This window comes from Pinus tabuliformis, chromosome J, assembly GCF_031772625.1.
Source record: "Pinus tabuliformis cultivar Carrire ecotype Pingquan chromosome J, CPIR1, whole genome shotgun sequence".
NCBI lineage: Eukaryota > Viridiplantae > Streptophyta > Pinopsida > Pinales > Pinaceae > Pinus > Pinus tabuliformis.
In genome coordinates this window covers 829912823-829939460 of record NC_142295.1, presented here as the reverse complement: position 1 = coordinate 829939460, position 26638 = coordinate 829912823, and the positions used below count along the sequence as shown (strand labels likewise).

The 26638-nt window shown below is 33.6% G+C and overlaps 1 protein-coding gene and 1 long non-coding RNA gene across 2 annotated transcripts; one reads left to right on the top strand and one right to left on the bottom strand.

Annotated features, from left to right (window-relative positions):
• Nucleotides 1-10489: 10489 nt before the first annotated feature.
• Nucleotides 10490-15910, top strand: LOC149229271 (uncharacterized). Its single transcript, XM_089380993.1, has 2 exons — nucleotides 10490-11781; nucleotides 15880-15910. Exons 1-2 carry the CDS (start codon nucleotides 10490-10492, stop codon nucleotides 15908-15910), a joined length of 1323 nt encoding a protein of 440 aa, XP_089237119.1.
• A 1358-nt stretch (nucleotides 15911-17268) lies between these two features.
• Nucleotides 17269-24971, bottom strand: LOC149229270 (uncharacterized). The gene is made up of 3 exons (XR_016247922.1): nucleotides 24526-24971; nucleotides 24173-24272; nucleotides 17269-17597 (listed from the first exon to the last, which is right to left on the bottom strand). It is a non-coding gene; the product is annotated as an uncharacterized LOC149229270 (long non-coding RNA).
• Between the last annotated feature and the right edge of the window lie 1667 nt (nucleotides 24972-26638).

Sequence of the window (26638 nt, the reverse complement as noted above, 5' to 3'; positions counted from 1 at the left end):
CAAATCATCAAAAAAACTCAAAATTAGAACTATGCAGAGTGGCCATTTAACTTCGAGACGTTTGTTCAAGTGACACTGACACTTTCCATTATATCAAAAAATATTTTATCAACATTTGGTATTGGTTGATATTATCATAACTTACCGATCTGTGATTTTCGGGAAAAAACATAAAGGTGTGGGATTTGTATTAGAGAAACACTGTATATTTAACAGAATTCGATATCGACATCCATTAATTGATGAAATGCAATATTGACTCTTGACAGATTGCGATATTGGTTTCGGCATTTCGCATTTCGTATTTTTAGTATTTCGCATATCAGCTTTTCGCTATTTCACTTTTCGTTATTTTGGCTTTTCGCAGATCGACTTTTCACATTTCACATTTCTTTGAAACCGCAGACGCTTACGCGTAGGTTTTAGTAAGACCAATATTTTTATAGTATTTTCATTCATTTATTATGATTTCGGGATTTGTAAGACTTGTAATTTATCTCCTAAAACTTATAAAAGGATTCGTAAAAGGTTTTATGCCCTTTTTCATAAACTTTCTTGTTTTATTTAAAAATCAACGAGTAAATACAAATATTATTCTATTTTATTTAAACAAGGAAGGATTCTATCCTAAAATTTTTAAAGGGTCCCCATTATTCTTTCTCCTAAGTATACAGATAATGGGGGGTTGTTGAGTACCACAAATATTGGCGACACACTGGGTGAAACTGTTAATCTCTGTAAGATGTCAATATTTATCAAGAAATTTCTTACAATGTTTTAAAATGATTGGAATCTAAACCGATATAGTTAACTTTGAAATAAAATAATTCGTTTCATCATAAAATTTCTCAAGGTTTGTGATAGATGAAAATCTTTTTTTTTTTTACGTAAATCAATCACTAATAGGGTTAAAAGGTAAAGTAATAACTATTAGAAGCTTAGCGTATTGAACAAACTTATTAGTCATTGGTAGAGCCACTGCTTCCAACGGGCGTTCATGGCCTTGATAGGGTTACGATTTAACCAAAATGAACCAGTATCCCATCCATATTATAATAGCATTCTTTAGAGGCAATGAATTTCCTTTTTTCTTTCTTTTTCTTTATATTATTTATTATTTTTTTACTTTAAATTCATTATCCTGGTTTGGTAGCCATAAAATGATAATTCCATTCACAAGTTCTAATAAAATTGAACAAGTCGACTCGTGACAATATCTCTTGTCTCAAAGTCTGGTGACTAGGAGCCACTATCTTGGTTTGGTTTCCAATGGTGATAATGTCAATTTTATTAGTTTCCTATGATCATGGTAAGAAGGCTCGTGATGAGACTTCTTAACTTTTAATTTTTTTATATTTTTGAATTACACTCTAGAAATTTTTTAAAATAAATGGATGGGGAGGTTTCATTTACTCTTTACGAGTCTTGGTTGACCTCTTTAAGTAAAAGATGCTAAAAAAATTCATAGTAATTTATGCTTTTATAAAGATAACTTTTCAAAACCAATTCACAACAAATAGATTTTTAAAGAGTTTCAAACCAAAAGATATCACAACTAAATGATTATCTTATTTTAAAGCTTTAAAATAGATTCAATACTTATATTCCAATTTAAATTTTTTCTTCCGAAATTGTTCCTTAAATAAGTTTAACAATTCAAAAATAAAGAGAAACTTCCAATGTATTTTTCAAAAGCGTAGTACTTTTACTAACAATTTAAGGAAATGATATATAAAGATATTTACATATTGTACAAAAGAAATCATGTTCTTTCAAGAAAAATATTTTTCGAATATAAGTCCATTAAGGGGAAGAATTTCCTTCTTCTCTTGTAAATCTTGCAAGATGAAAGTTGATGGACCTATCTTCTCAAAAATTTGAAAGGGACCAAGCCATAGTTTTTGAAATTTTGTATGTTTTCCTTTTTCCTCGTGCACTTTATCACATTTCAAAACTAAGTCTCCAATTTCAAAATTTTTATCTTTGACTGAATTGACATCAAATGAAGCTTTGACCAGTTGTTGATGGTAAGCATGAACTAGCTTAGCTTTATTTCTTCCTTCTTCTAGCTTTAGGATTTCAAACATTCATAATTGTAAAGCAGAAGAAGGTTGTTCTTCAATAAATTCAACTAGGGTGGATGAGGGGAGATCTAGATTTGGAGGTAGGATAACTTCTTTCCCGTATACCAAATGAAAAGGAGAAGTACCTATTGAGGTTCTCTTGGTTATTCTATCAGCACATAAAGAAAAATTTAAAGCTTTGTTCCATTATTTTTTATTTTGGTTGATAGTTCATTAGATGGTCCTTATAATATATTTATTAGTGGATTCTACTAGGCCATTTCCATTAGGGTAATAATTTCTAGAATACTTAAGTTTAAATCTTTTGTTTAAAGAAAATTCTGTCATTGCATTTCCAGAAAAGAAGAAGCATTGTAAAAAACAAGAGCATGAGGGATACCAAATGTGGTAATAATAAATTGATCAATGAATTCAATGATGCTCTGAGAATTAGCTAGCTTCAGAGGTATTTCCTCTACCCATTTCGTAAAAAATATGTTGCAGTCAAAATGTACCTATCTTGTTTAGAAGAATGATGAACGATCTCACCTATTATGTCTAATCCCCATTTCTCAAAAGGTTGTTCGATGTTGACTGGTTGCAAGGGCATGGAAGGTTTCCTCTATCTTCCTGAAGAAGTTTGAAAATTTTTGCATCTTCTTACATACATGTGGGTATCTTTGAATAATGTTGGCCGGTAGTATCCAGCATGCATAATTTTGTTAGCCGTTGTATCTCCACTATAATGTCCACCTGCCAGTCCATCATGAAGCTTGTGTAAGACCTTTCCTGCTTCAGTTTTTTCAAAACATCTTAACAAAAAGGAATCATAAGTTTTTCTAAATAACACATTATTGATGAGTTGATATTGATTGGCTTTCAATATCAAGGCTCTCTTTTTATTAACATCTAGTTCAAGTGGAGCATAGCCATTTTTCAAATAAAATATTAAGTCAGCATATTGAGACCGATTACTAACACGGAGTACCTATGTGATTTGTTCAATATAACTTGTTACTTCATCTATTGACGTGTCATTCATTCCTGTGACTAACCTACATAAACCTTGACCCATAACCATTTTAGCGGGTTTGATTTCTATATTATATTCTTGTAATAAAGTAACCGAGTTAGCTCTTTTTTCTCCTAACTCCTTTTGAATAAGCGATTGCCTTACTGCTGAGAAATGAACAATAACTTTAACATGAGTTTTTAGAAGAAAAGGTCTAAAATAATTGATAGCTTTGTAAACTACAAAGGCTTGCTTTTCTACTCCTGAATAATTTAATTCAACTCCTTGAAAATTTGAACTAAAAAAAGCAATAGGAGTTTCAAATTTTTGTTCACTTGGTTGTGTTAGGATTGTTGCATATGATAATTGAGAGGCGAAAGTATATAAAATAAATTGATTAGAAAAATTGGGAGTTGATAGAGAAGGGGCATCAATTACAACATGTTCAATTGCTTTAAATGTTTCTCTTTCATGATCATCCCATTTAAAAAGTGAATCTTTTTTATCATTGTTTGTAATGGTAGGACAATTTGAGAAAATTCAGGGACAAATCTCTTAACAAAATTTATTTGGCCAAGAAAAGATTGCATTGATTTTTTGGTATGTGGTAATGGAATTTGTGAAATTGTTTTAATTCTTTTTGGATCTATACAAATTCCATGTTTGGATATATCAAACCAAGGAGTTTACCTTCACTAAGAGAAAAAAATTGTTTCGATTAGAGAATTTCCATACCTTATGAATCTTTCAAATATCTACTTTAAATCATGCAAATGATTATTTATCTTCTTTGAATATATGGTAATATCATCAAGATATGCCACAATAGTTTTATTAATCAACCCTTTGAAAGAAATTTCCATCGCTCTCTAAAATGTAACTCCTATACTCATTAATCCGAAAGGAATTTTTTGATATGCATATGTTCCTCACTTTGTTCTGAATGTAGTTTTTAGTCGGTCTTCTAGATGAACAAGGATCTGATTGTATCTTGAAAATCCATATAAAAAAGACATTAGTTCAGAACTAGTAATTGATTGCAGAACTTGTTCCATTGATGGGAGGGGAAAATTCTCTTTTTGACATGCCTTATTTAAATTCCTAAATTCAATACAAATACAAATATCACCATTCTTTTTTCTAACTTGTACATGATTGGAAAACCAGTTGGAATGTCTTATCGGAAAGATGATTTTGGCTTTTAAAAGTTTATTCAACTCGCTTTTAATCTGAGTATCCAAATTTGCATGTATCTTACTAAGTTTTGGATGAATGTGTTTAACATCTGTTAACATTGGGATGATGTGTTGAATGATGGAGGCATCATATGTCTTCAGATCTTTATAATTCCAAGAAAATATATCTTTATATTTCTTTAGAAGATCTAATAAATGCATTTCTTTATTCAGGTGAGAGACCAAGACCTAAGTTAATGTTTTGGAGTTTTATATTAGATCCTAGGTTAACCATGGGGGATTCACTCAGTGAACCTTTGACATATCACACGCATCGTGACATATTAAAAAATACACTTAATTTGAATACATATTGGAAAATGCCTCTAAAAATCACATTATTTAACCCCCTACCACTATGAACCCAATACAATTTCCCAATTTAAGAAACCCCTAATTTCACTAGATATTGTAGGTATCCATTTTTTCATTAACATTTTTTATACCCCTTTATATTTTTCATTAACTTTAAGCTCCATTTTTTATATTTTACAATATAAAAACCCTTTACCCCCTATATATCCCCCAATATATTATGTCCTTTTTTCCTCAATATATATCCCCCAATATGAACCCACGTGGTAATATATTGCTCCCCCAGTGAAGTTCCCGTGAGGTTAACTAATTCAAATCTCAAAGTTGAACTTTGAAGTTTGTAGTTGTTGACCTTTTTAAATCTATCTTTAAGTTCATAAAGATCCTCAAGCTTAACATCGGGTTTTGGCAGGGCAGTTTTTCTTTTGATTTATTCAATTAAGAATCATGTTCATCCTCATCAATTACTTGGTCAAGATATGATTCTTCGGATGTTAAAAAGTCTAGGATATCTCTATCATCATTGAATACTCGCCTATTGGTAATATTATCGGGAATGGATGGACGGAAAATCAACTCTATAGAAAATTTATCTCACCTAAAATCTTCAGGTGGGATTAATTTAGATTCATCGTTGGCCAAAAGATCAGCACTCGCGTTATGTATTCTTTGTATTGGAGAAATATTGAATGCTACAAAATGTGAAGTAAGATTTTGAATTAAGGATTGATAATGCCTAAGGTGATTTGAAACACAATGGATATTGTTTCTAACTTGTTTTATAACGATTTCATAATCACCAAAGATTTGAATATATTCAATACCAAGATTTATCGCTTTATAAAATCCTTGTACTAATGCTTCATATTCTGCAATATTATTAGTACATTCAAATTCTAGCCTACAAGCTAGCATAGTTTTTTCACCTGTAGGGTTTATTAATATACATCCACCTCTTGCACTTTCACTAGATTTAGAACCATCAAAATAAAGTGTCCAAAAAAAGGATTCATTTTTATTTACAACAATATCTACAACATTAATACATCTAGTCAATTTTTTTTGCGAATAATTTTAAATTTGAGAAGAAATAGTGTTTGCTAAAAAAGGAGATTCCTAAGCTGTAAAACTTCCAAAGAAAGATTCCGAAGAATAATTGCCAAGGATGTTATTTTTAAAAACTACAGTGTCATTCTCTTCATCCAAATCAGTAACTAAGTGTTTCATATGTTTTTCTCTGTCTACCCAAATCTGATTTGGTTTTCCATTGTAAGGAAGCTAGATATGTGACCAATCTGTGGCGAAATAACCATGTAATTTCCTAGACCAACCCCTTCATAAGATAAGACCGTAAAATTCAGGAATATCAACAATGAAAATATCAATAATCTAACAAACATTTGAATTTGAGGATAATCATATTAAAACAAAATTTAATTCTCCTAAGACCTTGACTTTGGTTCTATATAATTGGACAATTTGCATAGCATATTTTTCAGGTGTTTTGTTCAGTTTGAGACAAATGGAATATGGCATTATATTTGAAGAAGCACTTAAGTCTGTGACGCAATTGTGAACATTTTTATTGAAAATATCAAAGATTAATAAAAAAGGAGGGTTATGAGAATTGGACCGATCTCAAATAAGAATGGCATTTGAGGCATCAATCTTGTTAGGAGTATCATTTGGAGGCTTTATTTTTCCTAATGAGGCTTTTTCTGATGGCAAAGGAGATGTAAGGACAACATTTAATTCTTTGAGCAAAAACATATCTCATACATGGATATATTAGCTTTTACTTTCTTCATCTCTTCCCTAATATTATACTCTATATCTTTATCAGAAACAATAAGAGTTTTTTATGTAGAAGGAGAATTAGAAGAGGATGGGATGGATTCAGTAGATTTGGGTGGATATTTCTTCGTTGTCTTTTTATCCTTATTGATAGGAGTAATTGGTATTTCTTTTTCACTTGAAGAAGGTGAATCAATAGATTTTTTACTCCTAGTCTCTATAGGTAAGGCTTCTTCTTCTTCCTCATTTTCTGATGTAGTAAGGATGAAATCCCATAATCCATGTGCTTCAACCAGCTCTTCTTCTTCTTGGAATTCATCAGCAGATAATGTTGTTTCTTCCTCTTCTTCCTCTTGATCAGATTCAACATTTGATATGACATTAGGAGGTTGACAATTTTCTCTCTAGGATCTCTTAAAATATTGGAAATGTTTTGTAAAAGACTCAGCTACCTATTTTTTTATATCTACCATGTCATTTGACATAGATTTAAGAACTTTTTGTTATCCTTCAAGATCAAAAGGATATTTAGGAGTTTTCTTCTTTGGTTCCTCTTTGAAATTCACTTGTTTAGATTTCCTCTCTTCTTGAGAAGTTTTCTTTTCTAAAGAAAGAATCACTTTTTCTACCACTATTGTCTCTTTCATATTATCAACTAAAGTGGCTCTATTAGACCTTTCTACAAAAATTATGATATTAGAGGGAAGAGGAGAAATATACCACTCAATTTGAACATCAACACGAGGTTTAGAGGTATCTAGAATTTTATTTAACAATTTATTAAACCTAGAATTGAAATCTTTGATTTTCTCATTGGGGTTGGATCTAATATTGTATAGATCATTGATTAGTGTAGTCGTTGTGTGATCATCACCAAAATTAGTCAAAAATTGTCCTTCAAATATATCCCAACTAGTGATAGATGTTGGTGGTAATGAGAAGTACCATGAACCTGTATATCCTTCATGGGTATATGGGAATAATCTCACGAAATAGTCTTCTTCTAATACTCCATTGAGATTAATGGCAAGCATAAAACTAGCATTTGCATCTTATGTTGCAAAGGAAACGCCGTAAGGCATAGAGTGGGGAAGAATAGCATAGAGTGGGGAAGAAAATCCAGGTTTCGATGTCGCTGGAGAAACTGTAGCAGCAATGGCTGCCGCGTCCATCGTTTTCTGACTCTTATTCTCAAAGTATTTTCAAACTGCAACTTAGGGAAATTAAAATATGGGCGACTAATAAGCATCTAATGACCGCCATTGCCATGAGCGAGAACCGCGAGACGAAAATTCATGAACTGTTTCAGTTTCATGAACCATTTTTTCGATCAACGATCAAACTTTGTTCAATCGTCTAACACCACAAATCTACGGTAAACAATAGGACACGGCGACAGCATCTACGGTGAACAATAGGACACGGCGACGGCTGGGACAATTCATTTCAAAGGGAAACACATTACGGCGTAAAAACGCCTTACGGCGTAATTATCTTTGCAATGTAACGCAGATAGACTAGAAGGCAAAATTCAGGTGAAAGGGATTCAGTACGGTCTCTTGGTGTTCTTGCAAGGAAGGAAGAATAGATAAAGGTGGCAGAGTGCATGCAAAAAAAACTAATATGTATTCAGTATGGCCACGCCGCTAGGATCCTCGTTTGCAATACAAAGCTTTTCCTTTTCCACTGGTAAAGGTGGCGGAGAGTCAAATTGATCGTAAACGAATCTGGACATTTGCTAACTGCAGATATCAAATGCAGCATGCCCATTCAAACTTTAAAATTCAAATTTTAATCTCCCTGTAGAGGGAATGGGCATGGTGGTGGGGTTCTAGAGGTGAACCCAAAATCTGTTTTGAATGAGATGCAGAGGGAGAAAAGAGGGGGAAGAGCTTGGTAGGAAGTTTAAGTTTTCATAATGGGTTCATTGCGTGATGTAGTACTCAACATAATGGGCTTCTGTTGGAATTAACTTCGTTTACAGCTGTCAGCATTAGAGTTATGAGGGAGGGGGTGCGATTGCGAAAGGAATTTGTGAACGGTCTTATCCAGGATGATAGTGAGTAATGAGGTGATTTAGCTAGCCGATATCCCACGCTATCCAGGGTATGACAGGTTATGGGCACAGGTACCTGAGTATGATCTGAGTATGATACCTAGTACGGGTACGTAAATCAGACCCTGTGGTACACATTCCCTACCATAGATCATAACTTGAAAGATGCAGAGAGACCAGTGCCTCCATATGTGTCGGATTACAACATTTATTGAATCAGACAAAGGAATTAAATCTTTGAAGCTCTAGAGTTCAGTAGAAAAATGGTCACTGAGGATACTGGAATTTACAAGCAAGAAACTAACTATAATTATTGCATAATCACAAAATTAATTAAGAAACATTTATACCTTCTAATGGAAACTCACAAAATTTCTTGACTAAAATCAAAATAATGAACAGGTTGAGTGAATAGTAAAGATTGTATCGATTGCCTATTCACGAGACTTATCTCTGTGTTCACGAGAATAGAATGCGCAAGGGCAGTAACATAAATCCATGAAGAAGTTAAGGCATGAAACCATAAATGTATTCAATAAGTATGATGATACAATATACATAATGAGAGGCTATCTATATAGGGCAAGAGCTAACCAGCCATACATTGGGTATTAAATGCCCTTATGTAGGCTGGCCAGCTATGTATGCCATGTATGTCATGGGGGCGCTGCGTTTATCTCCGACGGGCACCTTTATCGCCTTTCCGGCAGCTAAAACAGCAGGCGACGCTTTGTGGGAAGGCATTTACGCAGTGTACAGTACAAGAAGCTGTAACGAATTCAATTCTCTGACATGGAATCTTTCTGCACTTAACTTTTATAAAGTATAGATTTATGTAAAAAAAAAATTAACAGCGTTACATGGCTCGCATTATTTCGATTTTTGAAATCGGTGATTATTCTTTGTCACCTTTATTTCTCAAAAGAATAATATGTTATGTAGAATATTTCAATAATAATTCCCAACGGGGTAGATTTTTACTTAAGATTTTGAGCTATTATTATCTCGTTTCTTATGTTTGTTTTTCCTTTCTATATATTTTTTTTCCAATTAAAAATAATATTAAATTAATACTTTTAAATTTTATAATAATTACTCATAATTTAATAATATATATCTATTTTAAATACAAATCTAACATGAGTTTAGAGGAATTAATTTTCTTCACGTTCAAATTTCTTTACAATATAAAATACAATGTGTTATTTTTCATTGTTTAAATTGTATTTTTAAACGCTGAATAAAATGAGTATATAACAAAATAAACATTTTAACCATAAAAACTTAATTTTTCATGATATATACAATTTTTTTTTTAAATGATATATATACACAATTGACATTAAAACATTTTACATAATATGACACAAATTAAAATGGTTTTCTATTGTTAACATATTTTCAAGTATATGTCAATATTAATTCGTATTAAAATATTTTATCAATAACCAAATTATAAGATTTAAACATCTTACTCACATTTTTTTACTTCCAATTACCTTACAACATATTTATTATTATAGAATTCGTATTAAAATATTTTATCAATAACCAAATTTTAAGATTTAAGCATCTTACTCACACATTTTTTTACTTCCAATTTCTTTACAACATATTCATTGTTTTTATTATAGAATTCTTATTAAAATATTTTATCAATAATCAAATTATAAGATTTAAACATCTTACTTACACATTTTTTTACTTCTAATTACTTTAGAACATATTCATTTTTTTATTGATGATGATGGTGGTGGTGGTTAACGTCCATTGAGACCAAACTTTGGTCTATCGGACCGAAAGAAAAGAATTATTTAGTTTGATTTAAGATTTTATTCCTATGCTCAAAAATCTTGCAGAGAAGCCTCCCTAGTTCACTGTAATTTTGACAAGGTAAAAGGTGAATCATTTAGTTTGATCAGCATCAATATAGGTCTCGACTATGTGTATACACCATGGTTGTCATTTTTCTTGGGATTCTCATACCGTGGTTCTTTCAGTAAAATACTCGTTAATGCGCAGTCCTCTGATATTATTCGCGGAAAGGAGCGGCTCCGAAACAGAAGCATCAATTGAAAGAAATGGCATCGCTCACGCCGGAACTGGAATATTGAATCACGAAGCCTCAATCTCAGTAAAAGACTTGACTGCGCAGAGCGTCCCTCAGACAATAGCTGTCATTGATAAGAGCAACCCCGATACCGAAACACCCTGGAGCATCGATTCAACCTCAGCAACAGCCGAGCTCAGGAAAACTGTTCACAACCAGAAGAATAGCGTTGCAATCCATAATACAATAACAAACAGCTCGGAAAACATGGATAAGAAATCCAGAAACAAGAAAGTGGTTAATATCTCTTCATATGAGCTAAATAAGGCAGAAGCCGAGGTCCTTAACAAAGGTCTTAATTTCGCCTTAGCCCCCAGCAGAATCCCTAATGAAGAAATTATTTGCAGCTTAGAGGATGGAATCAAGACTCTCAGCAGTGAAGACAAGGAGCTAATTAGGCAAGAATGCGCTGTCATCCTTAGAAAAGCTAAACCTCCCAAGAGAAACCTAAACCCTGAGCAGCTCAAAGCCATAAGGAGTCTAAGAAATAACAAGGACATTGTCATTCTAAAAGCAGACAAGGGTGGCGCCACTGTCATTATGAATCATGAGGATTATGTAAACAAGATGAAAGACCACTTATATAATAGTGGGAGCTACAAAAAGCTTGAAGAAAACCCCATCTCTAAAATTACTAGGCTAGTAAAGAAAGCCATTAAAGAAACCAATCTTGATGATAAACTAAAAAAGCGCCTCACCCCTGATAGTGAAATCACTCCCCGGATTTATGGAGCCCCTAAAGTGCATAAAAAAGATGTTCCTTTAAGACCTATAGTCAACACTATAGGCTCTCCCACTTATGAACTAGCAAAATATGTTGCTGGCATCTTAGCCCCACTAGTGGGCAAAACCAGCTCTTACATTAAAGATTCCAATCAATTTGTCAATTTCATTAAAAATACAACCTTAGATCCTGAAGACAAACTGGTTAGCTTTGACGTAGTCCAACTCTTCACCAAAATCCCCCTTGATCAAGCTATTCAAGTAATCAAAGAAGTAGCTGACCCCCAAACTGCAAAGTTAGCTGAAATTTGTCTCCGCTCAACCTTCTTCTCCTTCCATGGTGAAATCTTTGAACAAACTTCGGGTGTTGCTATGGGATCCCCTCTCTCCCCAATTGTCGCCAATCTCTTCATGGAAAAATTTGAAACCAAGGCTCTTGAGTCATACCCCTTAAAACCCAAGTTCTGGGTCAGGTTTGTAGATGACACTAGTGTCAACTGGCCTCATGGGGAGAAAGAACTCAATAACTTTTTAAAACATCTCAATAGCATATCTGAGGACATCAAGTTTACAATGGAAGTAGAAGAGAACAACTGCATACCTTTCCTTGACATTCTTCTCATCAGAAACAAAGATGGTTCCATAGGTCATAAAGTTTTCAGAAAGAAAGCTCATACCGACAACTACCTCCATGCTGACTCACATCACCACCCAGCTCAAAAAATGGGTGTTCTGCAGACCCTCTTCACTAGGGCTTGTAGAATTTCTGATGATAACCACACTGATGAAGAAATTACATACCTGAAAAGAATTTTTACCAACCTAGGATACAATAGCAAAAACATCCTCAAAGCCATTAATAAGGCAAAGACTGGGAGCAATAAAAACAAAACAATAAACCCTGTAACCTCCAACGCCTACCTTCCATACATTCAAGGTGTCACGGACAAGATATCCAAAATTCTCAAGAATAAAGACATCAAAACTTCATTCAAACCCCTGTCAACTATCAAACAAAATATGAAATCTGTTAAAGACAACCAGGATCAGCTTCAAGGGAAAGGTGTTTATATCATAAGCTGCTCATGTGGGAAACAATATATAGGGGAAACTGGCAGGTCTGTAAAGATAAGACTAAAAGAACATAGCGCTGACATCCGTAAAGAAAGAACTCGCTCTTCTGCCTTAGCTGAGCATGTAGGAAAAACTAACCATCACATATGCCTCGAAGATACCAAAGTCGTTGCTAAGGAAGAGCACCATTTCAAGAGGAAAATTCGTGAAGCTATTGAAATCATAAAACATCCTAGTAACCTTAATAGGGATGGAGGCTGGGACATTAGTAAAAATTGGAATTCTCTGCTTAAAAAAAGTTATCCCTCCCACCCTCTACATCCCCCTTCTCCCTCCCATATTTCCTTGTCTTAACTTGCCCCTCTCTCATCCTTAATATTCCTGCTTCCGTTAGAATTGAGGACCTGTAGCTACCAAGGCTTATCTTTAATAGTAAATAATATATCCAGTTTAGAACTCAAGATTTCCAAGGAAATTGCATATCTGAAATTAAATTAAATAATAAATCAATTTATATCTAGGTCAATAAAACAATATGGACTAGATTAATAAAACATTATAAAACCTAATATATTAACTTTATTAATTAAACAATATGGTACATAATTGATAAAACATTATATAACTATATTAATTAAACATCATATAACTATACAAATCTTTAATAATTATACAATTCATAGGAATATATATCTAGGTTAATTTGAACTATTGAATCTAAACTAATAAAACTAATATATAAAACCTAGAGTATTAACCACAGTTAATTTAACAATAGGCATCTAAATTAAAAATAAAATAAGACTATAATAATTAAGCAACAGAGATCTATATAAATTATACAATACAAAACTGAATTAATTATACAATATTCATTATAGACTTGATTAATAAAACAATATAAAACCTAATATATTAACTTTATTAAACAATATAATTGGAAAACAATATAAAACCATATTGATTAAACATCATATAACTATACAATTATGTAATAATTATACATTTCATAGAAATATATATCTAGGTTAATTGGACTATTAAATCTAAACTAATAAATCAAATATATAAAACCTAGAGTATTAATTGTAGTTAATAATAGGCATCCAATTAAAAAACAAAATAGGACTATACTAATTAAAGCAACCTAGATCTATATAAATTACACAATATAAAACTTATTAATTATACAATATTCAAAATCCAATTCAAAATAAAGCCAAGTTAATTAAAACAAACAGCGTCTCGGCGCATACTTTATGCATCCAGTTATTAATATTAGTAAAACAACATCATTCACCTGTACAACAGTAAAACTAGGTTTAGGGCTATTCAGTTAATAGGTTAAAATAATAAAATTTAATAAATTATTAAATGATCAAAGGTCGGCTAAAACTTCCTAGCTATCATCCTTCACCATATTTATCACAAGCATTTGTTCCTCTTCTCTGTATATCAAGTCCTGATGATGAGTCTTGCTCTAGACTCGAAACGTCGACAAGAAAAAGATGAACACTGTGGATTATCCGAATTCTATCTCTCAAAAACCACTCCACAGAAATCTGCAATCCAAAATATCATTCACCTTAGATGTCCAATCATGTTATAACTGAATTCATGTGTCCAATTATGTACATTATATTTGAGGTGAACTAATTATTCTTAACCTACTAGTGGTTCAGCGAATATTATTGTAGCTTCGTATGAATTTAATTTTAATTTCAAGTTTCAGATGCTACCTCTTTAATAGTGTTGATTTCCACCTGGATGGATGCCATGGGAATAAATGAAAGTAACAAAAGAAGGTTATTTACGTCTGGTTTGTTGCTTTTCACAACATTGGTGAAGTATAAGTCATTTCTGATGCAAACCCTAGCTATATCCATATCTATATGATGACAGGCCAAAAATAGTTGATGCGTAATCTAATGTGAGATGAAGAATTCCATACCATGAAACCCTCCTAGGAACATTGATGCATAATAATGACAAACTCTAACCTAGTATGAAGTTAATTTTCTTAGGTACATGGTTTGCCCTAGAATGATGCAATGTATGCATATATCAATGAAGCCCTACATGCCCATGATGCCTTTGAAGATGCCATAATCTTAATAAATAAAGTTAATAAATAAAGAACATAAGTTATTGTATGAGACAGATTCTTCTCAAAACTGAAGGAGGGTCAACAGCTTATGTCCTTTGTACATTTCCATATGGTTGTATGCCCTGCAGAGGTTTTAGAAAATGTTGACAAAACCACCCTATTATATATTTTATCTAGTTCCATTGTTGGTTCTGTTCTAACTACAAGTTGATGCTTTGTGCTGCCTCTTGCCTTCTCTTGGCATACTTCTCCAAGATTTGAAGCCTTTCTTGCTCAAATTCCTTCTAAAAAGTTACTTCCTCTTGTAAGTGTATTAATTTTAACTCCTTTCTCCTTTTATCATGAGCTTCAATAAGCTCTTGCCTCTGTTGTTCATATTCTTCAGTATCTTTGATGCTCATTTTGACAATAGCAGTTTGCCTTGCAATCTCTTCCTCAATTCTGCCACAAAAGCATTAAAGTGGAAAACCATAACAGAAAAGAGATTAGAACTCTAAACTTTTCCAGTCTTTGAAACCTTGTACGACGAATTTCAATTATAAAGACAAGCATGTAAATTTCTATTGGTTAAAAGATTGTCTATAAAGAAAATTTAGAGATTTTGTATCTTTATGTCAGGCAGACAAGAAACAGCTAGCTACAATTGGTAAATGAAGAAGCCAACAAGAATCACAGTGCTTTACAGTTAATAATGTATAATTTCTTGCAAAGCACACACGGATCAGCTCAACATAATATACATTTTATTTCATACAACATGGGAGAACTCATATCTCTTCCAACTACTTTTATATCACCATGAGTTGTTCATGCGAATCACATTCTTAAAGCCATAAAATATATCACAGTATGATACAGGCATGCAAGATATGAGACTGATGGAAACTTCCTATACTATATCTTCCCTCGTAGAAGTGTATCCAACCTATTAAGAAAAAGAAATACTGCACATGCTACAACAGTGCAATGTAAAATTCCTATTCTAATTTCCTTTTTGGGGAGATAAAAACTGTAGGACAGTTGATGCAATCATCAATGTCATGAACAAGTATAAGAGGCCAACCTATAATGACTTATTCATATCTTTGCCCCATAGTCCCTAGGTCAATATCACTTCGAATCCCGAACTAAAGTTTCCCAAAACAAATGCTCAATATGTTAAAAAATCTACATTCCCTGCATATGAAGGCCCAACTGTTGATATCCTTATTATTGTTATGTCCTTTGTCTTTTCACTCAGAATCAACAATGCCTATCAAGTATACATATAACCCTACTGTTGTAAGATAATTATAATACTTTGTCTGGTGAATAATGTGTTACTAAATTTCTTCTTTGCTAGAAGACTGAATTAATGCTTCTGGATGATTGGTTACTTTCCCACTCACAGATGCTTCAAGCTTGTATATGACAATCCTTAGCTATAGCTATCGTCTTGATTATGCCAGTCCGTGATGAACTGCATCAAGATGTAAGCTTAATGCAATTCACCCATTCAACATTGCCTTTTCACTTACCGACACATTGGACTACACAGACATGCCATTAATGATTATTTGAAGCTTCAATGATTTGTACATGAGAACTTGACATTTCTTAACATACTTGTGCCATATTATTTTTTCAAATTGAACTCACTTTCAAGGACCGAATTCCCAAACCAGAAATACTGATCTTATCATTGTCATAAGTATATGCCAGATTTGAATCTAGTTCATTACACAGGGATCCATTCTTGATTGAAATGATTGTTGTAGAAGTTATTGTAAGTAGACCACTGATAAATGTGCAAACTTCCATGTCTAGTAAAACAATTTCATTATATATGAAGAATAATAGCTACCAGATAAAAAAATAATTATATTGAATTATCTCCATATGATTCCTATATATACTATAAACAAATGTTCCAATTAAAATTGCTCCATATAATTTTTATAAAAGGTATAGTAAATAATCTTATTAAACTCCTTCATTCCTATAGATTAATAATATTAGTGAATCTATATATATGTTCTAATCTAATGTATAAAATTGATTTAATAAAAAACTTAATGTGTAAAATATAGATAATTTTTCAAATTTTTTTCATTTTTATATTAAAAACAATTTAATTTATCATATTAATATCAAATTAAAATGTCAAAATATAAATGTAACCTTTATCTTCAAATTTATTCCTACAAACTAAATATCAAAATATAAATGTAACCCTTCTCTTCAAATTTATTCCACTCCATGTACAAACCAAAGTTACCCAGTCTTTCCATGGCCGAGTATTTCAATGATTCATTTTACAAGTATAATGATAATCAATAATGCCAAAGTATGAAACTCGCAGCTTTACCGATGTCTTCTCATGCCAGTGTGCCGAATATTTCATGATACCGAGTCTTAGCATTTTTTTTGTAAGAAACAAGCAGCCAATTTACACAAATGATGCAGTTCCTAGAATTCATTTTAGTGTGATGCTGCCACATGTCACAGACTGCTAAAGTTTGTTCAGTGGAAATTACTTAGAGCATGATATATGGCTATGTAACTTAGCCTTCCTGGTTTCTGAGGGTTCGGATGGCTCGCTGTGATTGATATGTATTTATGTAAAGTTTCAAAAAGATAGCAAGCCAAAAGAGAAATGCCAAGGCATTTATACGAGAGTACTTCCACCGAAAAAGCTAAAAATGCACATGTAAATCTATACCATTGAAGATGTCCATTCTTCATTGTGAGTGATATGGATAGCATTTGAGTGACTTGGATGTTATTTGGATGATGGAGGGTAGAATTTTAAAATATTTTAAAGAGCTAATTCAATTATTTGATCCTATTTTATCGATAAACAAGAACGAATTTAATTGTTTGATTACATTTCATCGATAAACCAGAGCAAATTCAATTGTTTGACAACATTTCATTTCAATTCGTGTTATTGAAAAAGATACCACATTGCAACCACAACCATGTGTTGTTGATTCAGGTTGTATCTTCATTCTCTGAAAGATTGCCCGAATTGTTAAAACAGCACTAATAATAACACTCAGCCCTGGCTCAGTAAGCACAATATCAGACGCACTTCTAGCTGCATCAGTTGCATCTGCCACTGATTTTCTGCATTGTCAATACTTTTTTTCAGTTAGAATTGAATATATTTTATAAAGCTAAGACATGCTATTAACGATTAAAAGCACGAATTCCAGAAAGATAAACCCAAACATAATGATGCAAATTCTTTAACGAAGCATTTTTCTGAAAGGTAACAGCAAATAACAGAGATCCCATGACACACTCAAACAACTGAAATTTCTAGATGCAGAGTACAACCTTCCAGCCCCTCTTATCTAAACCTAACAGAAAATGCTACAAAACCAAAATGCTAGATAGGAAAAAGGGAACAGCCAAATACATTTACAGACTTATTGCTACTCTTTGGATTTAACAGCTAAGTGGATTTTGTGTGAGCAAGGGTGATCTGCTACAGATTTTGCTACTTGCAAGGCACACTAAGAATAAAGCCTTTTGTGTAGAAGGCTCTGCATCTAACTACACCTCTAATCTGCTGTTATAGTAATTGTGCACTGTATTTCAGCAAAAGGAAATTGGAATAACCTTCTATGTAAAGTTTAAACCATACTTATTGTTATCGTTCGACCTGAGCATATTCCCAGTCATAATTACGACTCATTGTGCCATCAATAGAACTGCAGATACATTATTAACTGCAACAACCAAAAAAATCCACACCATAAATTTAACAAAGGAGATCTCAACTGGAGAAAATCCTCTTGGAGCAGACAAAATTCCAGAAATATATTAGAATGATACAGAAGAAGTTCTGCCCACAGATGTTACTTTGTACTTCCTGTCGATCTCAGAAAATACAGTCTTTGGCTGTCTGTGTGGCTGCTACTCTGTCTCCATCTTCCTCCAATCCCTTCCTGTGCTTTAAAGATGGTGGCCATTAGGGCTAGGTGGTCAGGTGTCAACATGCCTTTTTAATATTTTCTTTTCCATTTTCTGACCCTTTTGTATTAGAGATCAGATAGTAGGTACCTTGTCAAAGAACCCCATTTCTTTTTTCGTTAAGGATCCAGAGCCATGAGTAATACATTTTGAGTTGTGTCAATTTTTAAATGATCTCACTATTCTTTTTTCCCTTGATCAAAATCGTCATTTCCAGTCAAGTAGGAAAGAAATCACACTCAGAATGTACTACTGCACTTACAAGGCAAAAAGGTATTGGGGCATTTAGATCTGCATATCTCCCTTATAAACTTCAGAACCAGGAAAAGCTAAACTCTTGAAAGCTCCAGAAAGGGTGTCTTTTCAGACTCTCTACAGTTCAGAACCAATAAAGGACTATTTCCATAAAGTGGATATATGTCAAAAAAAGTGATTCAAAAACTGTTCAGGTTCCTGTATGCTATATTTACCAAAAACAAAACATACTAAGTATATGACTTACAAATACTTTTTGTAAGTATTTCAAAAACTGTTCAGGTTCCTGTATGCTATATTTACCAAAAACAAAACATACTAAGTATATGACTTACAAATACTTTTTGTAAGTATTTCATGTTTTATTGGGTATTACATTCAAGCTTAAAATTAAGCCCATATGAAAAAATTTCCCGCTAAGTGCTAATTACTTTACATGTGGCAAAAATTTCCCGGTTAGCATATGTGCTTTACATGTGGCAAACATTGTCCACATCTCCACATTGCATAGGGACACAATTATAATGGATCCACATCATTATACCTAGTCCACATCATAATAGTATCAGGTTATATAAGTATCAAGATAGAATCCCAATAGAAAACATCCATATCCTTGGTACCTAATCTCCTGATCATCCAATAGTGTGAAGCTTGATCCCCTAATACTTTGAGATCTAATCTCTCAACATCTCACTATTCAGTACTTTTCCATCCACATCACCTCTAACCATTGGTTGCCACCTAGCCTCCTTCTCTTGGGCACCTTAATCCACATCATGTATACATGCCATGTCAGCACCATGTAACCATGCTACATCATCGTAGAGATGACTTTGTGCCACATCATCATGCCATGACATTATTTCATTAGCATGCCAATTTAAAAATACATGTGATGTAACCTACCTACAGACTCTCTATAGTTCAGAACCAATAAAGGACTATTTCCATAAAGTGGATTGTCTGGAGAATGTTGTAGTACAGAGAAAGGTACAAATTGCACAAGCCGAAAATGAACTTAAAGAAGAAGAAGCACATACTGAAGTTCCAGAAATAGGAGAAATTCTATTGATGAACAGGGTATTGTTGAAGCCAAACAAGGAAGTGTGTGAACCAATTCAAAGAAAGAACTTGTTTAGAATAGCGTGGGAGTCAGAAGGTAAGTGTTGTAAATTAATCATTGATAATGGCAGCACTGATAATTTAGTTTCTGCAGAAATGGTGAACAAATTTGGAGCTGGGAGGAATGCCACATCCTACTCCGTACAAGGTTTCGTCACCAAGTGTTGGTAAATGAACAATGTCAGGTTGAGTTCTATATTGGAAGTTACAAAGATCAAGTGCTGTGTGACATAATGCCTATCGATGTTTGCCATGTTCTATTAGGCAGACCTTGGCAATATGACAGGAAAAACATTTATGATGGGAGACAGAACACTTAGACCCTTGAAAAGAATGATCAGAAGCATGAGTTACCCTTAAAGGATGAAGAAGCCAAGGAGTAATCTAATGTACTGTTAATGAGTGGGAAGCAAGTGATGCTTAGAGATAAAGAATTTGTGAAGCTGGGACAAGAAGATGATACAGAGATAGTAGTTATAGATCCAAAGGTAAATGATTCACTTTCAGAAAATCAGAATTTATTAATTGATTATGAGAATAAAATAGCTAATAAAATGTTTAGTGAATGGATGCCAATAGAAAGTGAAGACCAGCCGAGAGTTTCTATAGCAGAATCTGTCATGAAGGAAGAAATTCTGATAGATGAACAGCAAAATTATGTCAAGGGGGATATTGTCTTGAAAGGCAATGAGAGAGACTTGAATGGGAAGCTCAAGAATACTGCCGAAGGTTGTGAAGGGACATAATATTGTGAACAGTATGTAAGCAAAGGAAAACAGAAACAAATGATTCATGTAAAGGATTCCTGGTTGCAAGCAGTCTTAACAATTTTCTGTATGATCTTTATCTTTGTGACAGAGAAAGGACTCTATCAGGTTAAGGAAGAAATTGGTTCTTTTTGATAAATTTGTTTTATGTGCAGGAAATATGGAGCCTTATGATAATTTCATTCTAATTCTTGTTGAAAGAAGGCAATTTTTGAAAAATCCTGCCAGAAGAATTCAGGAATCCAAGTCCCATTTGACAGGAAACTAAAGCCTCAGTCAAATTCTTCAGGCATCCAAGTTCCATATGACAAGAAACGAAAGCCTAAGTCAACTAATCCACACAATATTACAAAAGAAATCAATAGAGAAGAATGTAAATACCCAATGACTTACAAATACTTTTTGTAAGTATTTCATCTTTTATTGGGTATTACATTCAAGCTTAAAATTAAGCCCATATGAAAAAATTTCCCGCTAAGTGCTATGTTAGCATATGTACTTTACATGTGGCAAACATTGTCCACATCTCCACATTGCATAGGGACACAATTATAATGGATCCACATCATTATACCTAGTCCACATCATAATAGTATCAGGTTATATAAGTATCAAGATAGAATCCCAATAGAAAACATCCATATCCTTGGTACCTAATCTCCTGATCATCCAATAGTGTGAAGCTTGATCCCCTAATACTTTGAGATCTAATCTCTCAACATCCCACTATTCAGTACTTTTCCATCCACATCACCTCTAACCATTGGTTGCCACCTAGCCTCCTTCTCTTGGGCACCTTAATCCACATCATGTATACATGCCATGTCAGCACCATGTAACCATGCTACATCATCGTAGAGATGACTTTGTGCCACATCATCATGCCATGACATTATTTCATTAGCATGCCAATTTAAAAATACATGTGATGTAACCTGCCTACAGACTCTCTACAGTTCAGAACCAATAAAGGACTATTTCCATAAAGTGGATATATGTCAAAAAAAGTGATTCAAAAACTGTTCAGGTTCCTGTATGCTATATTTACCAAAAACAAAACAAACTTAAAGTCTATGACTTACAAACATTTTCCAACAGAAAGAAAAAGAAAACCAGCAGATGTCAAAGGCTTTGGTTCGAAAATTCAGTGTCCTAATATTGAGCTTGAAGTTCGAATCCTCGGTCGAGAGGCCATGGTCAGAGTTCAGTGTCCTAAGCAGAACCATCCCGTTGCAAGAATGATGGTTGCATTTAAAGAGCTTGAACTTGAAGTTCATCATGCCAGTGTATCCACAGTGAAAGAGTTGATGATTCAAACGGTTATTCTGAATATGACAGGTATTGTATATACGCAAGAACAGCTAAATGCTGCATTATTAAGGAAAGTAGCAGATCCTGGCCTTAGATAGCATGCCATGACCAATCTTGACTGGTATTTATCTAGAAAGCTGAAGTTCCCTTAGAAGCTTTAGGAACTTCAAGATCAGATTACTTTACTTGCCCAGAAGGAATTGTGCACTGTAAAATAATCCAACTTAATTTACTTTGTAAATTTTTTGACAAGTAATGAAGAACTTTTATAGCAGTTACTTGTAAGCATGGCTGCCCTGTTTCATAAAAATGAAATTTGATGGAACCACAAAAACCAATTAGTGAAAATGGTTCAATCTCAAAGGACTGCAAAGAAAAGGCTAAAAACAGCATATAGTATTGTCAAATGGAGACCTGCTGCCATTGTTAGTGAAGGATGGACTGTAAGTGAAGCTACTTCTCAAATTTAGGCCTGCAAAATAGTGTTTTTTAAAACTGAAATGGGTCTCCGTTCTTCACTGAAAGGGCTATGGCTGAAATTCATGGAGAAAAATTCAACGAATGTACGAAGAGGAATGTAAATTAGCAAATTCATCAAGCTGATCTACAAAGTAACTGTGAATTAATATATTGCAGCCTGAATGAGTTATTAGATTGCTACAATGTGGTCCAGGCTTGAATTGTAAGCCTCGGTGGGGCGAGATCTAGGGTGTAAGCTTGATTGAAACCCTTCTTGTAAAGTTTTGGGGTCGTGGGGAATGTTGGCCATGTTCCCGAAAAGAGATTCTGCTTAAGATGTTCTAGCCAACGACCATTGCTGTAGATTAAAGCTTTGCAAGGCCCTCAAGGGATATATAATTAGATAAAGAAACCCTTGTTCAAATGGCGTTTTTGTGTCTGGCAACTGCTGTTTGCTATTTTTCTTGTAAGCAAGAAAAATGCAATCGATCGAATGCCTCTGTGATTTCCGAGTATCAAGCTACTGCACAGGATTGCTGTTTTTTGTTCGGACATCTAGCGTTTTTGGATCATAGATGTATGTGGTAACTTCAAAATCGTAGACGAGAATTGTGCAAATAACACATTTATTTTTCCATCAACTACAACTGTATCAGTCTACTTATCAGATTTTTACTTTTATCCTCAGATGATGCACCTTCAGGTTTTTTGGTAAAACACATAATGCACATATAAATTTATGTTACCTTAAACCTAACACGTTTAGCATTTAAATAATGAATATATCTAACTTATAAATCATTGCTGTCATAGGCAACACGTGGTTCTTATGGTCTGTAGTATATTACAAGTTCCATTCTACAAAAAATACTGCATGGATCTTGGTGCCACACACATACGCCTAGTGACTTGAAACCAGAGAACTCTTAAGAAATGAAATATAGTGACTTGAAACCAGAGAACTCTTAAGAAATGAAATACAGTACAGTTGATGAATCTTTCCTCTTTACAAAATAAAAATATATATGTATGGCATGGACTACTATTTTAGGAAAAAACTGTAATTTATTAATAACCCTTGTAAATTTGGCAAGCATGGTAAACCTGGGCTCTATCTTCCATAAATGTATTTTAGAAAACCTTGGCCAATTGGTGAACTTAATTTGTTAACAAAGGTAGAAAGATAACCGATTGGCAAAGAATGGCACACATTGTTAAAACTTACACCCAGAAAATAAAACTTACCCTGATGGATTAGCATAAATCTGAATCAAGAGAGATAGGTACAGACTTCAACTTATTTTTTGTCTGTACATATTTGCATCTATGAAACTTCAAAGCAAAATGATTTTTGTGAGCTTATGGGAAATTGGCTTATTCAGCAAGGGAAGAGATGGGATTCGCCATTCAATTATTTTATTCCGTGTCACTGAAGCGAAACGTACATTCGCAGACGATTTATACTAGTGCATCCTTCTGATTTTTTGAAATTAAAGAAATTGGGAATCATACATAACCAGTTTTAATGTTATGTATCATAAGTTTTAATGCGCTTGCTAAATAGTATTCCTTTCAAATATTGTTCATTTACATAATATTCTCTGATATGCAGATTTATTTGCTAAATCCTTCTCTGCAAGCATGCTACTGATGTATATTTCGTCATGAACAGAATCAAGGAAGTGTAGGGTAAATCATAGAGTCAAAAGGCGCGACAATTTATTACATGCAGGCCAACAATTCCCTGATACATCCTTCAAATCTTACAATAATCCAGACCTTCATGCAGTAGAAAAGGAGTTATACCTTGGTTCCTTGTGTGAAGTTCGTACTGCATCAAAACCATGGCAGTTTTGGATGATCATGTTAAAGAATGGGAACTTTGATACAGAAGCAGCTTTATGTCCTGCAAACGGTAAAAAGAGAGGTCCTTTTAGAAAACCTAAAAAATTCCCCTGTTTCGGCAAAGGCTGCATGAACCAGCCTCTTGTGTATCATAATCCATCAAAGCTTCAATCAACAGGCAAATTGAAAGGAAAATTCTGTGGATCATATGATTTCGATGCTGATTTCAAATCAGGTAGACAAAAAAATGTCTCTTATTATTCGGTGGTATGGGAGAAGAATCCTAAAACAGGGAGTTGGGTATTTCACCATACATTAAGAACTTCAAAGAAATATCCATGGTTGATGCTGTATCTGCGTGCTGATGCTACTCGTGGCTACTCTGGAGGATATCATTATGAAACTCGGGGGATGATGAAGAAGCTTCCTGAGTCACCAAATTTTAAGGTGCGGTTGGAGAAACTGCAGCAGCAATGGCTGCCGCATCCATCGTTTTCTGAACATCCGACTTCTCTTATTCTCAAAGTCTTTTCAAACTGCAACTCAGGGAAATTAAAACATGGGCGACTAATAACCATCTAATGACCGCCATTGCCATGAGCGAGAACCGCGTTTCAGTTTCCCGAACCGTTTGCTTCATGAACCGTTTTTTGATCAACGATCAACTTTTGTTCAATCGTCTAACACCATAAATCTACGGTGAATAATAGGACAGGGCGACGGCTGGGGCAATTCGTTTCAAAGGGGAACGCCTTACGGCGTAATTATGGATATTTTCTTTAGCAGGAAGTCGTCGTCAATATTGAACTTTAGTAAACATATTTTAGGATGCTTAGGTAGAGGATAGATAGGTGCTGCCATCAGAAAAACTCTAGGACTAGTCCATCGTCTAGCTGTTGGTGGGTTTCGATGCCTAACTTCCATTATGGGAATTTGAATAAAAGAAACTTTAGTAGTAGAAGAGGCTGATTTTTTGGATAAGTAGCCCTTGCGCTAGTACTACTTGAAATGGCACCTGTTGGTTGGTAATGGGCGATAGGGATGAATGGATTAGTCGGGTGAGAAGAAGCTAATGAGGCAGAATGAACAATGATGTTTTTGGGTGAGATGAAGACAAAATCTCACTAGTGGATGATTGGACTTCAGAATTTTGGGATTTCTTCGGTGGGAATGTAAGGGAAACTCAAATGGAGTTATCCTAAATTTCTCATTTTGAGAATGAATCAAAGTATGTGAGGTGGGAAAAGATGATGATACGCTACCTTCAGATAACTCAGAATGTTGAGTCTTTATTGGGAAATAGATATTCCTTCTAATTTCTCAACTAAAGTATGAAATTGAAGTAACTCGTGTAAAGGAGATTAATCGATTGTCTTAGGGTGTGTACTAGGAGATTTGGTAACAACTTCCAATATAGGGGTAGGAGATTTCGAGCGAGATCTGGAAGTCGCGGGAGATTTTGAGGGTGAATGACTCTTCAAATGAACTTTTGATTTGGGATTCAACTTTATTTCCATTCATAGTTAGGAACCCTCCTTCTAGTGCCAAAATTTTTTGAAGGCTAGAACTTAACTATCTTAACATCGTGGAACACCACAAGGTCGAGAGCTCAAAGAAACTTTGTTTCGGTTGAAATTGGTGGGTCCAACTGGATATAAAGGAACCAGATCCCATTTTTAAAGAGATTTAATATAGTAACATAATGAAAACTGATGAAATGATTTTATAGCTAATGATAAAATTACTAAATAAACTTATTTTACTTATTTCCCGGGATAATATATCTTTGTATGTGATTCAATGAAAGATTTCACAAAGTATATAACAACATAGATCATTCAATAAATTGATGAAAAGAAAGCATATATGATAAACTAAATTAATTAAATAGTTAATTAATGTGTTTAGTTAAAACTCAATTACATAAAAGATCTTGCTATCTCATACATAATCACAAATCATTCAATCTTGCCCATTAATAGTGATAATGACTAATTTTTTTCAAAGCATTTATATAATGAAATAACACATAAGATATTCACTATCTAATTCAGTAATACATAGCGATAACATAAAGATAATAGTACCCGATTCATTAGCGCTCTTCTTATGAAAAAGATAGCTTTCAGGCTCAACTTCTCAATTAGATCACTTTGGATCAAACAATATTTCAAGTTCAAAGTTGTCTTCTCAAAATTATGGACCCCTTTCTAAATGCATGAAAGGGGTTCAGATAACCTATTAATATTACAAAAACAATAAACTTAAAATAAAATTATTCAAGAAAGCTTCAACAAACTAAGCTAAGATAAAGGACAACTAAATTAGTGATCTGTTGTAACATGAACTCATGACTGTGCTTTAGATTGATTATTCATCTTCTCTCTGAGATTGTATATGTCCGTGAGTGACTTCATCTGGGGTTGA